The sequence below is a fragment of the Cebus imitator genome, unplaced genomic scaffold (genome assembly GCF_001604975.1).
Source record: "Cebus imitator isolate Cc_AM_T3 unplaced genomic scaffold, Cebus_imitator-1.0 Scaffold79, whole genome shotgun sequence".
Classification (NCBI taxonomy): Eukaryota; Metazoa; Chordata; class Mammalia; order Primates; family Cebidae; genus Cebus; species Cebus imitator.
In genome coordinates, this window is record NW_016107394.1 from 2497172 (window position 1) to 2516771 (window position 19600).

General features: G+C 54.9%; 1 protein-coding gene across 4 annotated transcripts in view; it reads right to left on the reverse strand.

The window, feature by feature from the left end:
• The window catches only part of PDE2A (phosphodiesterase 2A), a 100184-nt gene that overhangs the window by 45952 nt on the left and 34632 nt on the right, over nt 1-19600 (reverse strand). For 2 of the 4 annotated variants that reach the window (XM_017533097.2, XM_017533096.2), the window contains one exon: nt 10343-10404. The exons of 1 other annotated variant lie outside the window; for it this stretch is intronic. In XM_017533097.2, coding sequence (XP_017388586.1) covers nt 10343-10404 — 62 coding nt within the window. Of the gene's footprint in view, nt 1-10342; nt 10405-11825; nt 11851-19600 lie in introns of those variants that run through there. One more of the 4 variants, XM_017533098.2, reaches the window with a different exon arrangement.

The window sequence follows — 19600 nt, forward strand, 5'->3', positions numbered from 1 at the left end:
CTTTAAAATATTTCAGCAAAGCAACCTGAGAAATGGGAGAAAAATATTTGCAAAGCTTTTATCTGATAAAGAGGTAATATCTGGAATATATAAGGAACTCCTACAATTCAACAACAAAAAAAGCAAACAACCCGATTTTTTAAATGGGCAAAGGACTTGAATCAACATTTTTCCAAAGATACACAAGTGGCCAACCAGTACATGAAAAGACGCTCAGCCTCACAAATCATTAGGAAAATGCAAATCAAAATCACAATGAAATGTCACCTCACACCCATTAGGATGGCTACCATTAAAAAAAATAATACCATTTGACCCAGCAATCCCATTACTGGATATATACCCAAAGAATTATAAATTGTTCTATTATAAAGACACATGCACATGTATGTTCACTGCGGCACTGTTTACAATAGCAAAGAGTTGGAACCAACCAGAATGCCCATCAATGATAGACTGGACAGGGAAAATGTGGCACATATACACCGTGGAATACTATGCAGCCATAGAAAACGATGAGTTCGTGTCCTTCATAGGGACATGGCTGAATCTGGAAACCATCATTCTGACACAAGAACAGAAAACCAAACATTGCATGTTGTCACTCAGGCAGGTGTTGAACAATGAGAACACATGGACACAGGGAGGGGCACATCACACACTGTGGTCAGTTGTGGGGGGCCTAGGGAACGGACAGCAGGGAGTGGGGAGGGTGGGGAGGGATAACATGGGGAGAAAAACCAGATATAGGTGACGGGGGGATGGAGGCAGCAAACCACATTGCCATGTATGGACTTATGCAACAATCCTGCATGTTCCGTACATGTACCCCAGAACCTACCATACAAGATAATAATAATAAATAAAATTTAAAAAACAGAAAATAACACGTGTTGGCAGGGATGTGGAGAAACTGAAAACCTTGTACACTGTCAGTGGGAATGTAAAAATGTACAGAAAACAGTATGGAGGTTCCTCAAAAACTAAAAAATAGAATTACCATACGATTCAGCAAGTCTACTTCTAGGTATACATCCAAAAGAATTGGAAGCAGGATCTTGAAGAGATATTTGTACACTGGGCCGGGCACGGTGACTCACAACTGTAATCCCAGCACTTTGGAAGGCTGAGGTGGGCGAATTACAAGGTCAAGAGGTCGAGACCATCCTTGCCAACATGGTGAAATCCCATCTCAACTAAAAATACAAAAATTAGCTGGGCATGGTGGCATGCACCTGTAGTCCCAACTACTCAGGAGGCTGAGGCACAAGAATCTCTTGAACCCAGGATGCAGAGGTTGCAGTGAGCTGAGATCACACCACTGCACTCCAGCCTGGTGACAGAGCAAGACTCCATCTCAAATAAAATAAAATAAAATAAAATAAAATAAAATAAAATAAAAAAGATATTTGTACAATCATGTTCATAGCAGCATTATTCACAATAGCTAAAATGTGAAAGCAACCCAAGTGTCGGTCTGTCCATATGCCAGAATACTATGTGGCCATAAAAGGAAGGAAACCCTGTTACACGCTGTAACATGGATAAAACTTGTGGACGTTATGCTAAGTAAACTCAAAAGCCAGTCACAAAAAGACAAATACTACATGATTCCAATTACTTGAGGCACCTGGAGTAGTTCAAGTCATAGAGACAGGAAGTAGAACGGTGGGTGCCAGGAGCTGGGGATGGGGGAGAATGGGGCTGCTGTTTAACAGGTGCAGAGTTTCAGTTTGAGAAGATTAAAGGGTTCCGGAGGTTGGTTGCAAAGCCGTGTGAATATACCGACCACGGCTGAACTATACACTTAGAAATGGTTGCGATGGTAAAGTTTAGACTGTGTATATCTTACCACATTCAAAAAATGTTAAGCCTAAGCAAAAAAAAAAAAAAAAATGAAAGCACAGGTGGGGCGGGGGGAATAGAGGAAACAAATGAGGCCAAATCCCAACAATTGTTGAACTGGGGTGATGCGTATATGGCAGTTTATTCTATTATTCTCTCTGGCATTTTGTCTGCTTAAACTTGTCCATAATAATAATTTAAAAAATGTGGCAGCCAGGTGGATGGCTCACGCCTGTAATCCCAGCACTTTGGGAGGCAGAGGCAGGTGGATCACCTGAGGTCGGAAGTTTGAGACCAGCCTGGCCAACATGGAGAAACCTGTCTCTACTAAAAATACAAAATTAGCCAGGCGTGGTGGCACACACCTGTAATCCCCGCTACTCAGGAGGCTGAGGCACGAGAATCACTTGAACCCGGGAGGCAGAGGTTGCAGTGAGCCAAGATGGTGCCACTGCACTCCAGCCTGGGCAACAAGAGCAAAACTCCATCTCAAAAAAAAAGATAAAATGTAATCTCCCTTTCCAGCGACCACGTCCTCTGCAGCCCTCACAGCCCAACATCTCCAAAGGGTTCTCCAGGCTCACATCTTCACCTCCCTCACCATTTCACCCAGGCCCTGTCTAACTTCTGGATCCAGCCCATCAGCCTGACTCCTCCACAGGGCCCAGCACAGCACGATCTTCCAGTGCCCATCTAACCTGTGGGCCAGCACCATCCACACACCATCCCTCCCTTCCCTTGAGCCTCTCTCCTCTCTTGGCTTCCAGCTTCACACTCCTGGTCTCCTCTGCCTCTCTGGCCCTCCTCCTGTCTCGTTGCTGCTCCTCCTCACCTCCCAGCCTCTAGACAATGGAATATGCAGGGTTGAAGGCTCAGTCCGAAGTCCCCACCTCTTCTGTTGCCAAGCACCCTTTCTCTGTCATCCAAGCCAGATTCAGGACCTTAACAAACTCTCCATGGCTGTCAACTCCCCAGGTGTATCCCCAGCCTGGCCCCACTGCCTGAGGCACGCCTTCACCTGGATGATTCTTAACACGTCCTTAAAATAGCTCACTCAAATTCTGCCTCCTTGTCCTCCCACCCTACTAGTGCTGACCTTCCCCCCGCCTTTGCCCATCTCAGAAACATTTCCACCATCCATCACTTGGTCCTTCAAGCCAGAATCCTGGAAGTTGTTCTCAGATTCTCCCTCTTGCTCACCTTCTCATTCATCAGCAAGTTCTGCCATTTCCACTTTCAAATATCTCCAAAGTTGGTCCTTATCTCTAACTCTTCTGCCACCCCATCAGCACAGGCACCATCTTCTGCCTGGGCAGCTACAGGAGCCTCCAATTGCTCTGCCCACCTCCTCTCTGCATCCCGTAATTTATCCCCCCTCCTCTGCCACACAACGTGCACACATGCACACATACACACGCTGCAGCCAGAGCAATTTTTTTTTTCTAGACAGAGTTTCACTCTTGTCACCCAGGCTGGAGTGCAATGGTGCAATCTCAGCTCACTGCAACCTCCGCCTCCCAGGTTCAAGTAATTCTGTCTCAGCCTCCGGAGTAGCTGGGATTACAGGCATCTGACACCACACCTGTGTAATTTTTGTATTTTTAGTAGAGATGGGGTTTCACCATGTTGGCCAGGCTGGTCTTGAACTCTTGACCTCAGGTGATCTACCCACCTCGCAAAGTGCTGGGATTATAGGGGTTAGCCACTGTGCCTGGGCAGAGCAATCCTTTTTTTTTTTTTTTTTTTTTTTTTTTAAACAATCTTGCCCTGTTGCCCAGGCTGGAGTGCAATGGCGCAATCTTGGCTCACTGCAATCTCCGCCTCCCTGGTTCAAATGACTCTCCTGCCTCAGCCTCCTGAGTAGCTGGGATTACAGGCGCCCACGACCACACCCAGCTAATTTTTGTATTTTTAGTAGGGACAGGGTTTCACCATGTTGGCCAGGTTGGTCTCCAACTCCTGACCTCGTGATCCACCTGTCTTGGCCTCCCAAGATGCTGAGACCACAGGCATGAGCCACCATGCCCAGACCAGAGCAATCTTTTAAAACTATCCTTTGGATGGTGTTACTTTCCTGCCTGAACCCTTCGGTGCATTCCCCTGACAGTGTACTACACAGTGCTCTGTGTGCACACAGCATACTGTCACAACCATTACACAGCATCACACATGTAATGTCAGGCTCAGGGTCACACAGTGTCACACATTTGCTTCCACGCACTTGCTGTCACTCCATGTCATGCCTTTGCACACTCAGCCTCACTAGATCATATGCTTGGGACACGCTCAGTTTCACAATCCAGTGTCAGACACTCAAGCCACAGACTCATGACCATACCTGTTACTGCAGCTTCATTTGCTCATGTTTCTGTATTTGATTCTCATGGAGTCACACCCTCCATGCACCCATTGTCACTTTCAATATGACACACGTGGTACAGGCAATGTGCAATGTCACACACTTAGTATCAGCATCACATAATCAACATCACACAGTGTCACAGTGTCACATACTTGGTGGCACAGCCACTGTGTACACATCTGCTGTCACAGAGTGCCTCGTACCCAGTGTCACATACTCAGTGAGTCACCCGCACTCCACACAGTACCCCGTGATCATGGTCGCACACTCGGTATCACACCTCATAAGCTCCGTCCCACATGTGCAGAATGCCCCGTCCCACAGTGTCTCTGTGTCCCTCTTGGTATAACCCTGGGTTCCACAAGCTCGGCTCCTCGTCCCCACCCCACTGGGCACAGTCACCAGGGCTGTTGCCCCGTGTCACGGCTGTTTCCTGTTGTTGTGCTCAGAGTCCTCAGCCTCTGCTTGTTCCTTCAAGGATTTCCTGTTGTCAGGGCCCCCGGCAGGCCTGGCCTGTCTGGGATACACAGCCCTAAGCCCAGGCGCTGGCCAGCAGGAACCCTGGGCCCTCTGCCTCCCTACTCCAATTTGGGCTGGATCCATGGGGCTGTCCACCCTCCCCCAGTCCACCAACCTGGAGCCCCCATGTGTCTGCACTGGTGCTGGCTTTAGTGGATGGACACAGGAGACGAGCTCCAGGACTCGCGCCACCCCCAGGGTGCCCAGGCCTGTGCTTCCCAGAACAGGGCTCCAGGACAGCCTGTACAAAGCTGCTACAGCAGCTGAGCCACTGCGGACAGGACCAGCCCGATGCTGCTCTACGGGGCTCCATGTGAAGCTGCTGGAAGCCTGAGGAGGGGGAAGGGGAAGGCAGAGGACAAGAGTTCGAGGTTTAAAGTTGAGGAAGACTTCCCAGAGGAAGCGGCTGAGAGCCGGGAAGCAGGGAGGAGGAGGAGGAAAAGGTAGCCTGAGGAGGGGACACCAGGCTGGAGGCCGGAACCTGGAGGAGACAGGATGGACCAGGAAGAAGAAAGGAATGTGAGAGAGGCAGAGGGCATTTGTGGGATTTGGAGAAAACAGGCTTCTCTCCCATCTGCTCCCACCTCTCCAGCACTCGGCCAGCACTCGGACTCAGGCTCTAGGCAGCGGCCTCTGGCACGCCCTTCCCTCCTGGCCTCATGGACTGCCCCAACCAGGGCCCGGTCAAGCCCCCTCTCCTGCCCCGGCCAGCCTGCAGGAAGGACACATGGAGGCCAGCGCACACGCTCCTCACACAGCCTGAGATAAATATTTCCCGGGAAACGGAACTTGTTCTCTCAGTGTTTACAGCCAAGGGCCAGGCAGGACGGTGGGGGCGGGGCCGGCTGGAGGAACCTCAGCCCCGGGCTGCAGCTTCTGGCCTGGGCACTGCCTCTGACTTGCCTGCGCCTCTGAGCCAGCCCTGCCTTTCTCTGAGTCTCAACTCCAGGCTCTGGAGGAGGCTGGCCCTCCCTGGGCCTAGGCCTGCCTGCAAGCCTCCCCTAGCTCAGTGTGTATCTTCTCTGGGTATAAGTTCCTGGTGCTTAATGCATCTTCCTTCAGACTAGGCTTCTCAGATGGCAGGACCTGCGATGCCCATCTCTCCCTTTACGCAGTCAGCCAGGGGTGTGGACAGTGGATGGGCAGGCAGAGAGACAGGCTGGAGTGGCAGCTCCAACCACCTCCCTGGCCCCAGGTCCCTGCACGCCCTGGGCCTGTGCAGACCGACAGGTGGGCACAGACAGATGACAGGGCCTCAGGGCCCCCATGGATGCCAGATGCTATGGCCAACTTGTTGGCAGCCGCCCCCTCGGGGCCATGGGGCATCACAGAGGCCACTGGCTCCTGATGTGCAGAATCCAGGAGAAAGCAGCACACCTGGCAGTTAGGAGCTCTGGCTCAGGAATGTTAGACAGCGGCCTGAAAAGTGCTGCCTGCAGGGCCACCTCCAGCCTCACCCAGGGCTCCTTGCTGGTAAGCTGTGCTCCTGTACTGGGAGCCTTCTCCCTCCCACTCCTGCCCATACTCTCACACAAGCTGCTCCTTCCCCAGCGAAGCCCTGCTCCACCCCCAGTGGCAATGGCAATACCCCCTCCAACCTGGCTCCCGCCCCTGCCTAGCGCTACCCCCACAGCTGGGGCCACATATTCACCGCTGGTGGCCTCAGCCTCACCCTGACTCTGGCACCAAGCCTTCCTCAGCCCAGGACTCAGGGGCAGAATGTTTTGGAGCCAGGCTCTGAGCATGAGCCAGCCTCCTGCAGCCCCCTCTGGGGCTGAGTCCTTGTTCCAGACTCCTCTGTCTGCTTGTTCCCAGTCTGCTCTTGTCCTGATTGTCCTCAGTGGATGCTGTCAGCAGCTGATGACATGGACCTCTCTGACTGCCTAGCTGATCTCTGGCTTCTTCCGTCGGTGGCCTTGACCTTCTCCATCCTTCAAAGTTCCAAGGTTGCCTCCTCCAGGTCTCCAAGGTTGCCCCTTCTTGGAACTACTCCAGTCCTACTCACAGCCACTCTTGTTCATTCAAGAAGTATTTATTGAGCACCTACTGTATACTAGGCCTATACCAGGTACCACATGGGCCCAAAAGAGACAAAGGAGACTCAGCCTCAGTCTCTGCCTCCTGGGTGTTCACGCTCCCATGGGGAAGGATACATTACCCACAGTACCACGTGGGGTAACAGGTTTCCCAACAGTGGGCTCAGAGAAATGGGGACTGTGGGTGCCTGGGGAAGGGAGGACACTGGCTCGGCCTGAGGTGGAGGGAACTTCCAGTCTGAGAGAACTTCACAGAGGAGGCGTCATTTCATCTGGGCCTTGAAAAGAGAGTAGGTGGAGAAAGAAAGGAAGGCCTTCCAGACAGGTGGTCACTGTGAGCGAAGGCAGGAGGTGGGAGGAGCTGCTGTGTGCTGGGAGTGAGCACAACCATGTGGCGGGAGTGCTGGCTGTCTCGGGGCATGAGGGGACACGAGGGGGCATGAGGGTACCCAGCAGGCAAGGCCAGCAATGCCCTGCCAAGGGGTGTGGTCTTTGTCCCAAGGGCAACAATAGAGGAGCTGGTGTTGGGTGGTGCATTTCGGTATTTAATCTGGACGCCAGTGCCCTCATCCACGTCGCCCCTCCCCATTCCCCCGCCCCAGCTAGGGCTCCTAAGCCCCCATCTGGGCCCTGAGGGCCATCACAAAGAGGGCATTGCTCAGCATGCTCAGTTCACCAACTTGAACTGCCTCAGCCCCGACTTCCAGAGAGACAGTAACAATGCGGAGCCTGGCCCTGAAGGAGGATGCCAAGAGCCCCTCCTCCAAGCCAGCTGCTGGCACAGGGGCCAGGGAACCATCTCAGGAGGGTGTGCTGAACACACGCCTTCTGGGCAGGGATGGGTGCTGGCAGCTCTGCTTTCTTGGCTGCCGCCCAGCCAGTGCCAGGAGAGCATGCCATGCCCATAGAACTTCCATAAGCCTCAGCCCAGCCCTGCAGAGCACTCTGTCTCATGGGGGTACAGCCTAGTCCTGGCTCCAAGGATGGCACCCTCGAGGGAAACAGGGAGGAGGCTAGCTCTCCCCAAGGACCTGCCATGAGCCAGGCCTGGGCCGGGCATCCCACACATACAGTCTTTGTAACTTCCCAACAGCTCTGTTGTGCTAATGTCAAATAACAGTGATTATGTCCCAGAATGACAGAGGTTCTTATCCCTGCCTGGCAGGTGAGGAGACTGATGCTCGGGCTGGTTAAGTGACAGGCACAAGGCCACACACCTAGGAAGCAAGGGAGCTGCGACTTGAACCCATGCTCATCTGACCCTGTGGTTTGTCCACTACATGAGGCCATCTTGGCTTCCCAGCCTCCACCCTGACAGGAAGGACCCTCCTCAGGCTCCCCAGCTCCTTTTCCCTCCAGTTGTCCCTATGGTCTGAGCAATGCCCTCAGGTCCCCACTCTCTCCAGTCCTGCTCTCCCGATGTCAGGGGCGTCCCCGCAGGCAGCCCATCTCTCCACAGCAGGGCTGAGCATGGGCCTGGGCACTCGGGTAGGGTGCTGGCAGAACCCAGAAATACAGCAGGCCCTGCCAGGAGTCCAGGCAGACACAAACTGTCTTTGGGACAGGTGTGGGGATGGGGTCAGGACAGAGCTGAGAGCTGAGGAGCTCATGGCCCAAGATCCTTGGTCAGAAGGAGGAGGCAGCAGGACCCAGCCCAAAGAAAGGCAGAGAGAATACAGGGGTAGGAGCAGGTGAGGCCTACCCAGGGCAGCCTCAGGGGAAGGATGAGGCTAGTGGAGCTGAGCAAGGGGCAGAACTTGAACCTGCAGAGGGCAACTCAATGGCCTAGGCAGAGGGGGCTGCTCCAGAGGCATAAGCAGGGAGGCTGGAGCCAACTCCTTCCCTTGGGCACAGCCCCTGTTGCCCAGGAGGGTCTCAGCTTTGCCAAAGCCCCCTCCTCTCAAGGCTCCCTGAGTGGATGACAAATCTAGTCTTTCCTGGCAGGTGGCCGAGGCTGCTGAGACACTGCAGGCTCCCAGGAACACCATCTGTCCCAGCTCTGGGGGGAGCCCCGCCCCATGGGGAATGCCATGGCAGTAAATAAATTAATAATGGTTTTCCAGGCCCTCCCCTCCCGTCTCCCTCTGCCAACTCCCAGCAGCAGGGCCCAGCCCCACTTGGAAACACATTCTCAGGTCTTGGCCCTGTGTCCCAGCAGGGAACCTGTGCTGAGCCCCTTCTGCGTACCAGGCCCTGTGTGGGCACCTTCATTCCCATCTTAGTAAGATGGGAAAGAGTGAGCCTCGAGCCTGGGACACATCTGGGCTCCACTGTCAGCTGTGTCCCAATTCACTCGCGGCATGACCCCACTGGGCCTCAGCTTCCCCAAATGTGAAACAGGAATCATAGCAGTCGCTGCCTCATAGGGGTACAGTAAGAATTAAACAAGGGAGGTGTGGAAAGCTCCTGGCACACAGGAGGGCTGATACAAGCAGCATCTTCCTCCCCGGCTCTGCTGGGCCTGGGCAGACTCATGCTGTTCTGGCTGTGGGTCCAGTTCACAACATACACACATACACACACACACAGACACACTCCTCTATGCCTATCTTCAACATCAGCACCCCACCTTGTGTGCTCGTCAAGGCCCCTTCGAGCACTGAAGATTCCTATGAGGCACCCCAAAGGCATGTTAGGGGTTGGGGATGGCACCCCTCACAGGGAAAGAAATGCACTGGCTGAGCCCTGCACCAGTACCCACCCAAGGGTGGTAGAAGGTTCAGGAATAAAGAAAGCGCAGTGCCCAGGCTCAAGGAGTTCACAGTGCAGAGAAGACGACAAGCCAGACACACAGAGTCACATGATAGAGAAAACAGGGTGCTCACGGCACAGCACGGTGGGCGACAGACAGCAGAGTGCCCCGGCATCTGACTGCCAGGGCACGAGAGCTCAGAGGAGGGAGCGTGAGCGAGCTTGGTCCCGTGGTCAAGGGGTAGGGAGGACTTCCCAGAGGAGAGGAGGCTAGAGCTGATCCCCGAAGAATTTAGGAAGCTGAGTGGGAAAGAGGCCAGCGGGAGTGGTTTGGGGGAGGCAGGAATAGATGAAGGGGGGCAGTAGCCAGGCTGGAGTTGCAAAAGGGACATAGGAATGGGGAGCATGGAGGATTCTGGGGCGAGAGAGTGACAAGTTCAGGTCTGTGCATTAGAAAGAGCCTCCTGGTGGCACGTGGAGGATGGGGGAAGCTGAAAGCAGGCAGCCAGTGAGTGGCCCAAGGGAAAGATGAAGGAGCTTGGACCCAAGCAGGCGGCGGAATGGAGGAGGAGAGGAACTTGGGAAATACTCAGGGCAGAGAATCAGCAGGGAATTGTTGGGTGAAGGTGGGGAGGACAAGGAAGGAGTCTGGAGTGATTCCCAGGTGAGTTGAGAGGAGGAAGCCTTGTTGGAGGACTTCCAGGTTGGGGATATATAGGGCGAGGGGAGATGGTCTTGATATGGGGGTGATCCTAATCTGGAGGGCTGGGGCTGGGATGCGACTCCAGCCTCCCCGTCCTCCCAAGGGGGAGGGCACCACACAGACTGATCTGCAGTCTGTGCCCCACCCCCTCAAGCCCACCCACTTCTCCCTCCACTGAGCTCTCACCTCCAGTCGGTCGTCTCTACTCCCTGGGGGTCCTGGCTCCTTTGCAAGGGGGTCCAGGCTGGCTGCAAAGACAAGAAGGTCAGGGGCTGAGGCTGGCCAGGCCTTCTCCCCTTCTCCCCAGCCTGCCCCCCATCAGTCCCCAGCAAGCCCATGGATGGCCCCCTCCTCCAGGGAGCCTTGCCTGGTTGCACCCAGCTCTCTCCCTAGACACCCTCCTTGTTCTCTGCTTCCCATGGGCACCTCTGGCTCTGCTGTATCCTCTGTTCCTTGACTCTGAGAACAGAGCCATGTTCCTTCTTTACACCTAGGACTCCTAAGGAGTGAAAATGACCACCTCTTTACCCTTTCTGAGGCCTCCTCCACTTCTGCTTCTCTCTAGGGAACTCCACTAGCCCTCTCTAAGCCTCAGTTTCCCTATCTGTAAAATGGGATCAGTAATGTCCACCTCACATAGTCACTGGGCCTCCACAGTGAGTTGGGTCTTTACTCACAGACAACCAAGGGGCTTCCAGCCTGGGCGCTGTGAGCCCAGAATGAATGTGAGCGCATGTGGGAGCCCCCACCCCAGCCCAGTGCCCAGTCATCTGGACTGGATCAGACCCCCAACCTGTATCCCACCAGTACCATTTCCATAGCTCACTGAATGCTGGCAGTGGAGACATTGCCACAGCAGCCTGGAGATACCACAGGGACCTGTTCACTCATTCTCCAGAAGCCCACTACCCCTCGGCATTCTGAACCCCCAGCCTCTCGCAGAAGCACTGCCCAGGGCCCGGCTGCCAGGCTCCTGCCCCTCCCCACCCCCACCCAGCAAGCCTACCCAGGCATCGGACAGGCGGCGGGATATTCTGAGCCTGGCTTCGTTCCCGTCAGCTGCTGGCCGCCATGCCAGCCTGGCGCGGGTGCAGGGGCTGATTTGATTTGGCAGCTTCAGAATCGTGTGGTGGGGACCGGGAGGGGGAGGGGGATGAGACACCCATCCCTGCTAGTCCCTGCTAGGAAATAAACAGCCTGAGGCGCTCCTTCTGTGAGCTGTGGGGAGGGCAGTCTGGCATGGGGGAGGTTCTGGGTTCCCTGTTGGTGTCCCCCTCTTCTCGCCTGGGCACTGGATGCCTCCCATGACTGCTGGAATCTCTGGCTCTCCTTGGGTTGACCGTAGGGGTGACCGGAGCTGCACCTGGTGTGCGGAGGCTGGCAGTGTGGCTGTGGCAGGGTGTCTGGTTGTCCCACATGTCCCTGCGTCCTGCAGTTGGGTATGCCTGCAGCTGGGTCTGAGTGTCATCTAGGGAGACTGGGTCTGTGTGTGGGGTGATGGTCTGGGTGTGGCCAGCTCCCGCAGTGACAGTGGCGTGTGGTTGGGCCTCTATGAGGGGCTGACTGCAGCCAGGGTGTGATGAGGTCGTCCATGTGCCTGACTCTCCTGTAGGCCTGGTACGCATTGGCCCTGGCCTGTTCCTTCCCTCTGTGCAACGACCCCACTCACCTAGCCGCATCCGCAGAGGAAATGACGAGGGTCGATATAAGTGCCTGACCCCAGGGCCATCCCTTTAATCCACAAAGCCCGAGTTTTCTTTTCTACCCACATCCAGATGGGCTACCTGCTGAGCAGCCTGGAGACGGCCCCCTCCCCTCCCCTAAGAGGAGCGAATGCCAATTTCATTGGAGAATCTCACTCCCCTGTCAGGCCTCCCACCACTCCCAGGACAGGTTCCTGCCCCCTAGCCCAGCAGAGGCACTGCCCAGAGGCTGGCTGTTGGCTCCTGTCCCTTCCCAACCCCACCCACCTTCTGGTTCCCTCTCCAGCCAATTTCAAGTGTGGGGAAAGTGGCTAGGAGGAGGGAGTCTCAGCTAGGTATTCCCAGCTCCCCGTAATCCCACCCCAGCCTGTGTTCACCACTCTCCCGCTTCCCCCACACAGGCCCCCCAAGGCCAGAGAAGCCCAGCTCACCCCTCCCAGACGCTGGAATCTGCACCAACCCGCGAATAGCCTACCGGTGTCCTGGAGGCCTGGCCTCCACAGCCGCCAGTTAGAGAAAATCAGGGCTTTGATTCCCAGACCTCTGCACTGTGGGGTCACACCAGGACCCTAGTCCTAAGGGGCCAACAGGCCAGGGCTGTGTCCAAGCCACCAGCCAGGGAGGTCAGGGGAGGGTGGAGTCTGCTTTAGGGAAGACTCAGCCTCTCATCTGTCACCGCCTCCCCATTGTCCCATGTCCTGTGAGGACCTCAGGGCTCTCCCCACCCAGCGACAGGAAGCTGAGCCCCTCCTGGAAACACTGAAGGAGTGGCCCCAGGACTCAATGGGGGACTCAGTCTTACCCTTTGGGTCACAGAGAAGGAACCTAGGGTCACAGAGAAGGAACCTAGGCTCACAGCGCTCAGCTGTCACAAAGGGGCTAGTTGGACAGAAACAGTATTCAGCGATCCTAAGGGGCTTCCTGGAGGAGGTATGTGAGCCCTGACAGGAAGAGGACACTGGGTTCCAGAGTGGCCTCCTGGTGGTCTGATCAGTTTTCAGCTGGGATTTATAGATCCCATGATACACTTGTACAGTCTGTGTGTCTGTGTCTGGGCACATGGGTGCACATCTTAGTCACTGAGGCCTGAGCTCTAGTCTGTGTCCCAAGTACAGTGTCTGCCAGAGGCAGGGGTCAGCAGACAGCAGGGATAGTGAAAGAGAGGAGTTGGGCAAAGAAGGGGAAGAGAGAGCAGCTCGGGGCTGTGGAAAACGGCTGAGGAGAAAAGATCCCCCCACCCCAAGTTTCTGTAGGTGCCTGTGTGCTTAAACGCTGATCATCACAGTCAGATCTCAAACCCTGGATGCCTGATGCCAAGGGCAGTGTGCACCCATGGCCCAGCGTGGAAGCGAGCATAGCACTGGGCTCTGCCCCAGCCTACTGTGCAGCTTTGGACAGGACCTGCCCCTCTCTGAGCTGGTCTCCTCATCTGAAGAATAAAAGGGTTGGACTTGGTGATCCCCTAGGGCCCTTCCAAATCTAACTTTCATTGGAGAGAGGCTTAAATCCAGAGAAAGCCAGAGACAGAAACCTCACAGGGATGGGGAGGGCCCTAGGGCAAGCAGAGATGAGACAAGGGAAGGGCAGCAGGAGGGAGAAGGTGGCAGAGTAAAGACAGGAGGGCCTGGGGAGGCACACTGCAGCCTGCGGCTGGGGAGAGGCTCCCTGCCAGGGACAATGGAGCCTTGTGGAGGACTGGGGGCAGCTGTCACCACCACACCTGCTTCTGTCCTGCGGGAGGAGGAAGACGGAGGGGTGAGGAACAGAGGTTCCACTCCCTAACCTGAGTCCCCCGCCCAAGCCTGCTCCTCAGGTATCCCAGGGAAAGTGGGGGAGGCTGTGGGCAATGAGGAACACCCAGGACTGGGAATCAGGAAGCCTAATTTAAGGCCCCATTGTGCGTGTGACCAGGGCCAGCTTTGGTCTGCGAACCTACCAGGCAGGGAAGCCTTTGGACCCATGCAGCTGTACTGGGCTTCCAAGGACCCAAAGGGGTGGACATTCTAGAAGGAAACCCTCCCCTGCAGCCTGGACCCCTCCCAAACTCTGGCCTGGGTGCTGAGGCCATAGGAAGGACCCAGGAGGCAGCAAAGCACTGGATGACTGGGCTGTGGCCTCGCACACAGGGGAGGACCTGCCAGCACTTCCAGTCCCTGACCTGGGACTCCCTTCCTTGACCCCTTCTCACTGCCACCCTCAGGGCAAGGACAGGGTCTTCCCTTCTCAGCCTGTACTCAGGGCATGCTGATGGGACCTCACTGGCTGTCTTGGCTTCTGCCCTTGTCTGAGGCCTTTGGACATGGGGAATTTGCAGGCGGTTCATGCGTTTCCATGTTTGTGTCCAGGAAGTATTCATGTCCTGTTTCCCCATCAGGCTGTCAGGGAACGGGCGGGGGTAAGCACGCCTCTCCTTCCTCCACTGCTGCCATTTCTACCCAGAGACTTTGGGGGCTGGGAGGAAAGGTCAGTTTCTCCTCTCTCCACCACATTCTGAAATGGTTAAGGAATAGAGGCCAGTATTAAAGGAAATGACCCCCTTACCCTGAGAGCTTTGGGAGTGGCAGATCTCTTGAATGTACACACACCAATTCTGTTGTGACAGGAGGATAGCCTGTGTGATCCAGGTTGAAAAGGTCTCCGTTCTCCACTAATGCCAGCCCAGCCTGTCCTGTTCTCCCTCCCTGCGGGTGGAGGGAGCGCCCACCATCCTGAGCTATCTGTCTCCCTTGCTTCTTGTTATGTTTTTAATAACTGAACATTGACATTAACAAGGCAGGTGGTTGCAGCTCTTCCCAGCAGCCCCATTTAGAATCATTGAATCATCAAACCATCAAATCCTAGAATCCTATATTCACAGAATGTCCGTATCTCCAGCTCCTAGAGCCTCAGCATCTTAAAGTCACAGAATGTCGGAATCACACAACCACGCATCCACACAGCCCTGGCTGGGAGCTGAGAGTCAAGGAATGCTAGAAGTGTCCCAGTTAGAGCCCCATAAACTGACAATTCCAGATTCTCCAAATCCTACACTCCTGAGCTAGAGCTCATATACCCCTTGGATTTATTGACCCTCAACTTCCTCCTTTTGCAAGTGAGAAAATGCAGCCCAGAAAATGGTCTTGTGCAAGAATACCAGAGAGCTGGCGCCCAGGAATGCAACTTAGAGATTGCAAGATCGGACCTCAGTATTCTGATGCTTCGGGAAACGGCAGCGCTATTCTATTCTGAAATACCAGTATTTATGTTGAGGTGATACTGCGCTTCAGCTCTGCCTGTGCCCCTTTGCTCTCACTCCCGGCTCTCTCCATTCTTCTGGCCACCCTACCTTCCTGCTCCCCGTCCATCCCACAAGCTCTCAGCCCCTCTTACCCTCAGCTCCTGCAACTCACATGCCCTGCCTGTCTCCCAGTGACAGCCCCTAATAGAGGCAGCCACGGATAGGAGGCATGCAAGGCCAACTCCCTTAGGGTGGGGGACAGGAAAGGCGGAATGCCTGCCCCCTGAAGCCACCAGCCAGAGTACAGGCTCCGCAGAGGAGGGGCCCTGCCGGCTCCTCTCCAGGGAGCTGAACAGGAAGGTCCTGGAGCTGCAGGGGGTAGCCACATCAGAGGCAGCAGCTTCAAGGGAGCCGGATCCAAAGTTTAGGGGAAGCAGCTGAGGCTTACAATTTACATTAGAACAATCACGTATGTTTAGCATTTTCATAAATTTACATTTTTACTCATTTTGGAATATACTCAGACATTTTTGGATTTGAATTTTATTAAGTATTACATTTCACAGGTTGTTTTGATTATTGAATTCTGAACACTCTTTGCCCGGGGCAGATCCTGAGTTCCCCATGTTACAGGTGAGGCTGCAGCAGCCCTGAGTGGGCTTCAGTCTCCCTTTAGCTTCAAAGCTCAGGACCTCCTTGGAGGCTTTTCTGAAACCTGTTGGTCCTTAAAGCGCCCTGACACAGGCCCAGGCATCTGCCACTAACCCCTGTCTATCCTCCTATACCTCTCAGAGACTGCACAAAACCCACCCAGACACCTGAGTGGGGCAGCATTCTTCTCCCTTCCCCTTCACCTCCACAGCTGGCCAGCTCCTTCCACCAGCCCTCCTGTCCATTGTTCAGCCATTTCCCTGTCCAGGCCTCATCACCACCCCCCTTGCCTGGACCACACCAGCCTCCCTCTCAGTCTCCACCTCATGGTCCAGAGAGCTCCCGAACATGCAGATCTGATCTGTCACATCCCTTCTCTCAACTCTTCCCCCAGAGTCAGTTTCCCTCCAGAACATGTCCAAAGTCCTTAACATGGCTTACAAGTCCTGCACGATCTGGCTGGGCCAGCTTTACCAGTCCTCATCCCCGGGGCCCAGCCACCTGGCACCCAGAGGCCTGCTCCACGGAGTGGCGCTGCCACAGGCTCTCCTTCCCCTGTCTGCCACCAACAAACCTTCACAGTAATCATTCTCTCCCCTCGGTCCAGATCTTTCTCCTGGCTTGACCCTTGGCTCTCAGTTTAGATTTGTTTCCTCCTGGAAGCTCCCCAACGTGCTCCTCACTCCCACACTGGGCTGCATTAGGGGTCCCTCATTTATATCACCATGGCCCCTGAGTTTATCTCCCTCTTTGCCCTCCCCTCACACTCTACCATCATCACTCCCTGCCTCCCTGCCCCCAGCCCCCAGCCCTAGTACCTAGGTCTGTGCCACCTGCTACGGGGCTGATGCAACATTTCTCAGGCTTGGGGGAAGGTATGGGAATTTTAAGTCCTGCATCTTGCTCATCTCTTCCCACCCTCTCTGCTGGGCACACAGCAGGCCTTCACTAATATCCACCTAGGAAGTCCTGGAAGTACACATGTGTGACTCAGACAGGAAGGGCGGGGTGCTCAAAGGAGGTAAGAATCCCGGCCGGGCACAGTGGCTCAAGCCTGTAATCCCAGCACTTTGGGAGGCCGAGGCAGGTGGATCACAAGGTCAAGATATCGAGACCATCCTGGTCAACATGGTGAAACCCCGTCTCTACTAAAAATACAAAAAATTAGCTGGGCATGGTGGCGCGTGCCTGTAATCCCATCTACTCAGGAGGCTGAGGCAGGAGAATTGCCTGAACCCAGGAGGCGGAGGTTGCGGTGAGCCGAGATCGCGCCATTGCACTCCAGCCTGGGTAACAAGAGCAAAACTCCGTCCCAAAAAAAAAAAAAAAAAAAAAGAATCCCTGGGCTGGGTGGAGCTGGGGGCTTCCTGGAGATGGCATCTGGGAAGACCCTCCACATGTCAGTCTAAGCCAGCAACTGGGGACAGGCTGCAGGAAGTGCCCAGGCCAGCCCTAGGACTGGCAAACCATCACAGCAAACCATCAGTGGAGGACTAGAGTCTGCAATGAGGGGACTCAGTGCCTCCAGCCTGGGGAGGGGCCACTGGAGGAGCTGGCTGTGCATTCAGAGAAGCCCTCCTGGAGGAAGAGCTACTTCTGGCTGGTGTGGGACAAGGAAGAAGGTAGAGATGAGTCAGGTTGGAGAAAGTGCTGAGGGACAGGGATACAGAAAAGAAAGCTCTGTCCCTTCTTGTCATTTACCCTTAGGATGTCAAGATCAGGGAGGTGGGGGATGGACAGAAGAAGCAAAAGATGACTGAGGCAGAATGAAGATAACATCTCAGTGCCAATGCCATGGTCAGGTCGGGCATGGATAGCTAGGGCTGGCAGGGAGCAAGTCCCCAGCTGTGGCTGGGAAACATTTCCTGTCTCCTTGCCAGGGGGGTCATTAATAATCGTTTGCCCGCCGCAGGCAGCATGGAGGCCAGCCAGAGAGCAGCATGGTGCTGGAGCTAGAACCCAGCCTGGCAGCAAGAAGTGCTGTATTCTGACACCTGCCACCCTGCTGTGAGACCTGGACCAGTCACCTGAACTCTCTTGGTCTCTGGAGCTACTGGTGAGAGAAGGGCCTGATGAGGATGCTGCCTTGAGTCCCCTCATCCACTGGGCCCCGGTTTCCCTAGATGGAGCTGGGCTGCCAACCCTGCAGGGCAGTTCCATTCATCTGATGATAGATGTGAGCATCTGGACTCTGCCAGACCCAGCTCAGGACACACATGATGGATAGAGGAGAGACCCGGGCCCAGCCTCTGCAGAGCTCCCATTCTGGCAGGAGCCAGACCCCAGACCAGAGGGTACACATGCGGAGCCCCACAGAACCAGGTGCCCCAGACTGAAGGAACACAGAAGGGAGGCCGACTGACAGCGTGGCTGAACACAGAAGGTAGGAGCTCCATGAGGCCAGTTTGGTCACCACCATGACCCTAGCACTTAAAACTATGTCTGCCTGGTACACAGCAGGTGCTCCATAAAGGCTTTTAGACAATTGTATAAGTTATCTGTTAAATGAGACATTTGTGAAAGGACCTTGGACTTTGGAAAGAATTGCATAAAAGATGATGACAATGACAATGTCAGTGACAATGAAGATAGTTCCAGCCAGAGACAATGGGACAGAAAAGGAACCATGAAAGCTTGAGAAGGCTGGAGGCCCAGGGATGGCCACCCAAAGCCAGACAGTGTTACCTGGGGAACGGCCAGTTGCCTTCAAGATCCCTTTTACCAGTCAGGCCAGACCTTCCTCAGTCCCAGGCTGCATTTCTCTGCCCACCCCAACACCCCCTTCAGGGCCCAGCTCAAGCCTATTCATTTCAGAGAACCTTCTGGAAAGTGACACTGCAGCGTTGACCCCAGCCCCCTTCCCAGACTGCCTTGGACTTCCCCGTACCTTCCATCTCAAGGAGTCTTGGATGTTTCTTCCCTCAGGCAGCTGCTGGGAGGCGGCCCAGTTAGGGTTTTCCCACAGCTCTCTCTGGAAGGTATAACCTCTGTCCTATACACTGCATCTCCCTCATCAGACTAGAGGGTCCCAAAGGTGTGACCAGCTCTCTCCTTATAGATAAGTGTCTCTGTGAGGACAGGGACTATTTCTCCTCCATCAGATGTGGGGTGAACACAGACAGAGCTACATCAAGGTCTTCCTGGTTTCCTCCATCAGGTTTCCTGCAGCCACACAGAGAAGGGGCAAGGGGAGGTGCACCTGGAGAGGGGGGTGCTTGGCTGCTCAGCGCCGCTGACACAAGCCAGGAAGGACGCTGGGCCACCATGGACAAAGACTACACGACTGGCAAACTCTAAGCCCAGCCCAAGCTGTTCTTACACCAAGAGGAACCGCCAAAGACACCACCCAGGCCTCGCTGCCCGAGCCGTAGCCTCCCCTCAGGGGAGCACGAGAGGTATAGTAAACACAGTGACCTTGCTGCCACGTGCATCCTCTCCACACCCTCCTCCAAACCGGGGCCCCAAACACCAGTCAAACTGAGAGGAAAAGAACAAAGGTTCCCAGACTGTGACATCGCCTGCCGCCCGCCTGTCCAGCGCCTGCTCTGCCGGAAACCCAAAACAAAGGCCTTGGTCATGGCAAGGAGGATGAAGGGCAAAGGGTAGGGGCAGCTGGGGCTGGGGGGGCATGGGAGAACATTCCAGGGCATCTCTAGGGACCTGATCAGGAGGGGAGCAAGGACAGGATGGCAGCCAAGCCCTCCTGCACACATGCGTCACTCCACAGACATTTATGGGACACCTGCTATATTCCACACGCCCCAAATGTTACAGAATTCACTCCTCACACACACCTCATGCACACACTCCCACCGCAGCACATTCTATAGTCCTCAACAACCCAACACACACACCGCTCACTCACTGGCCACT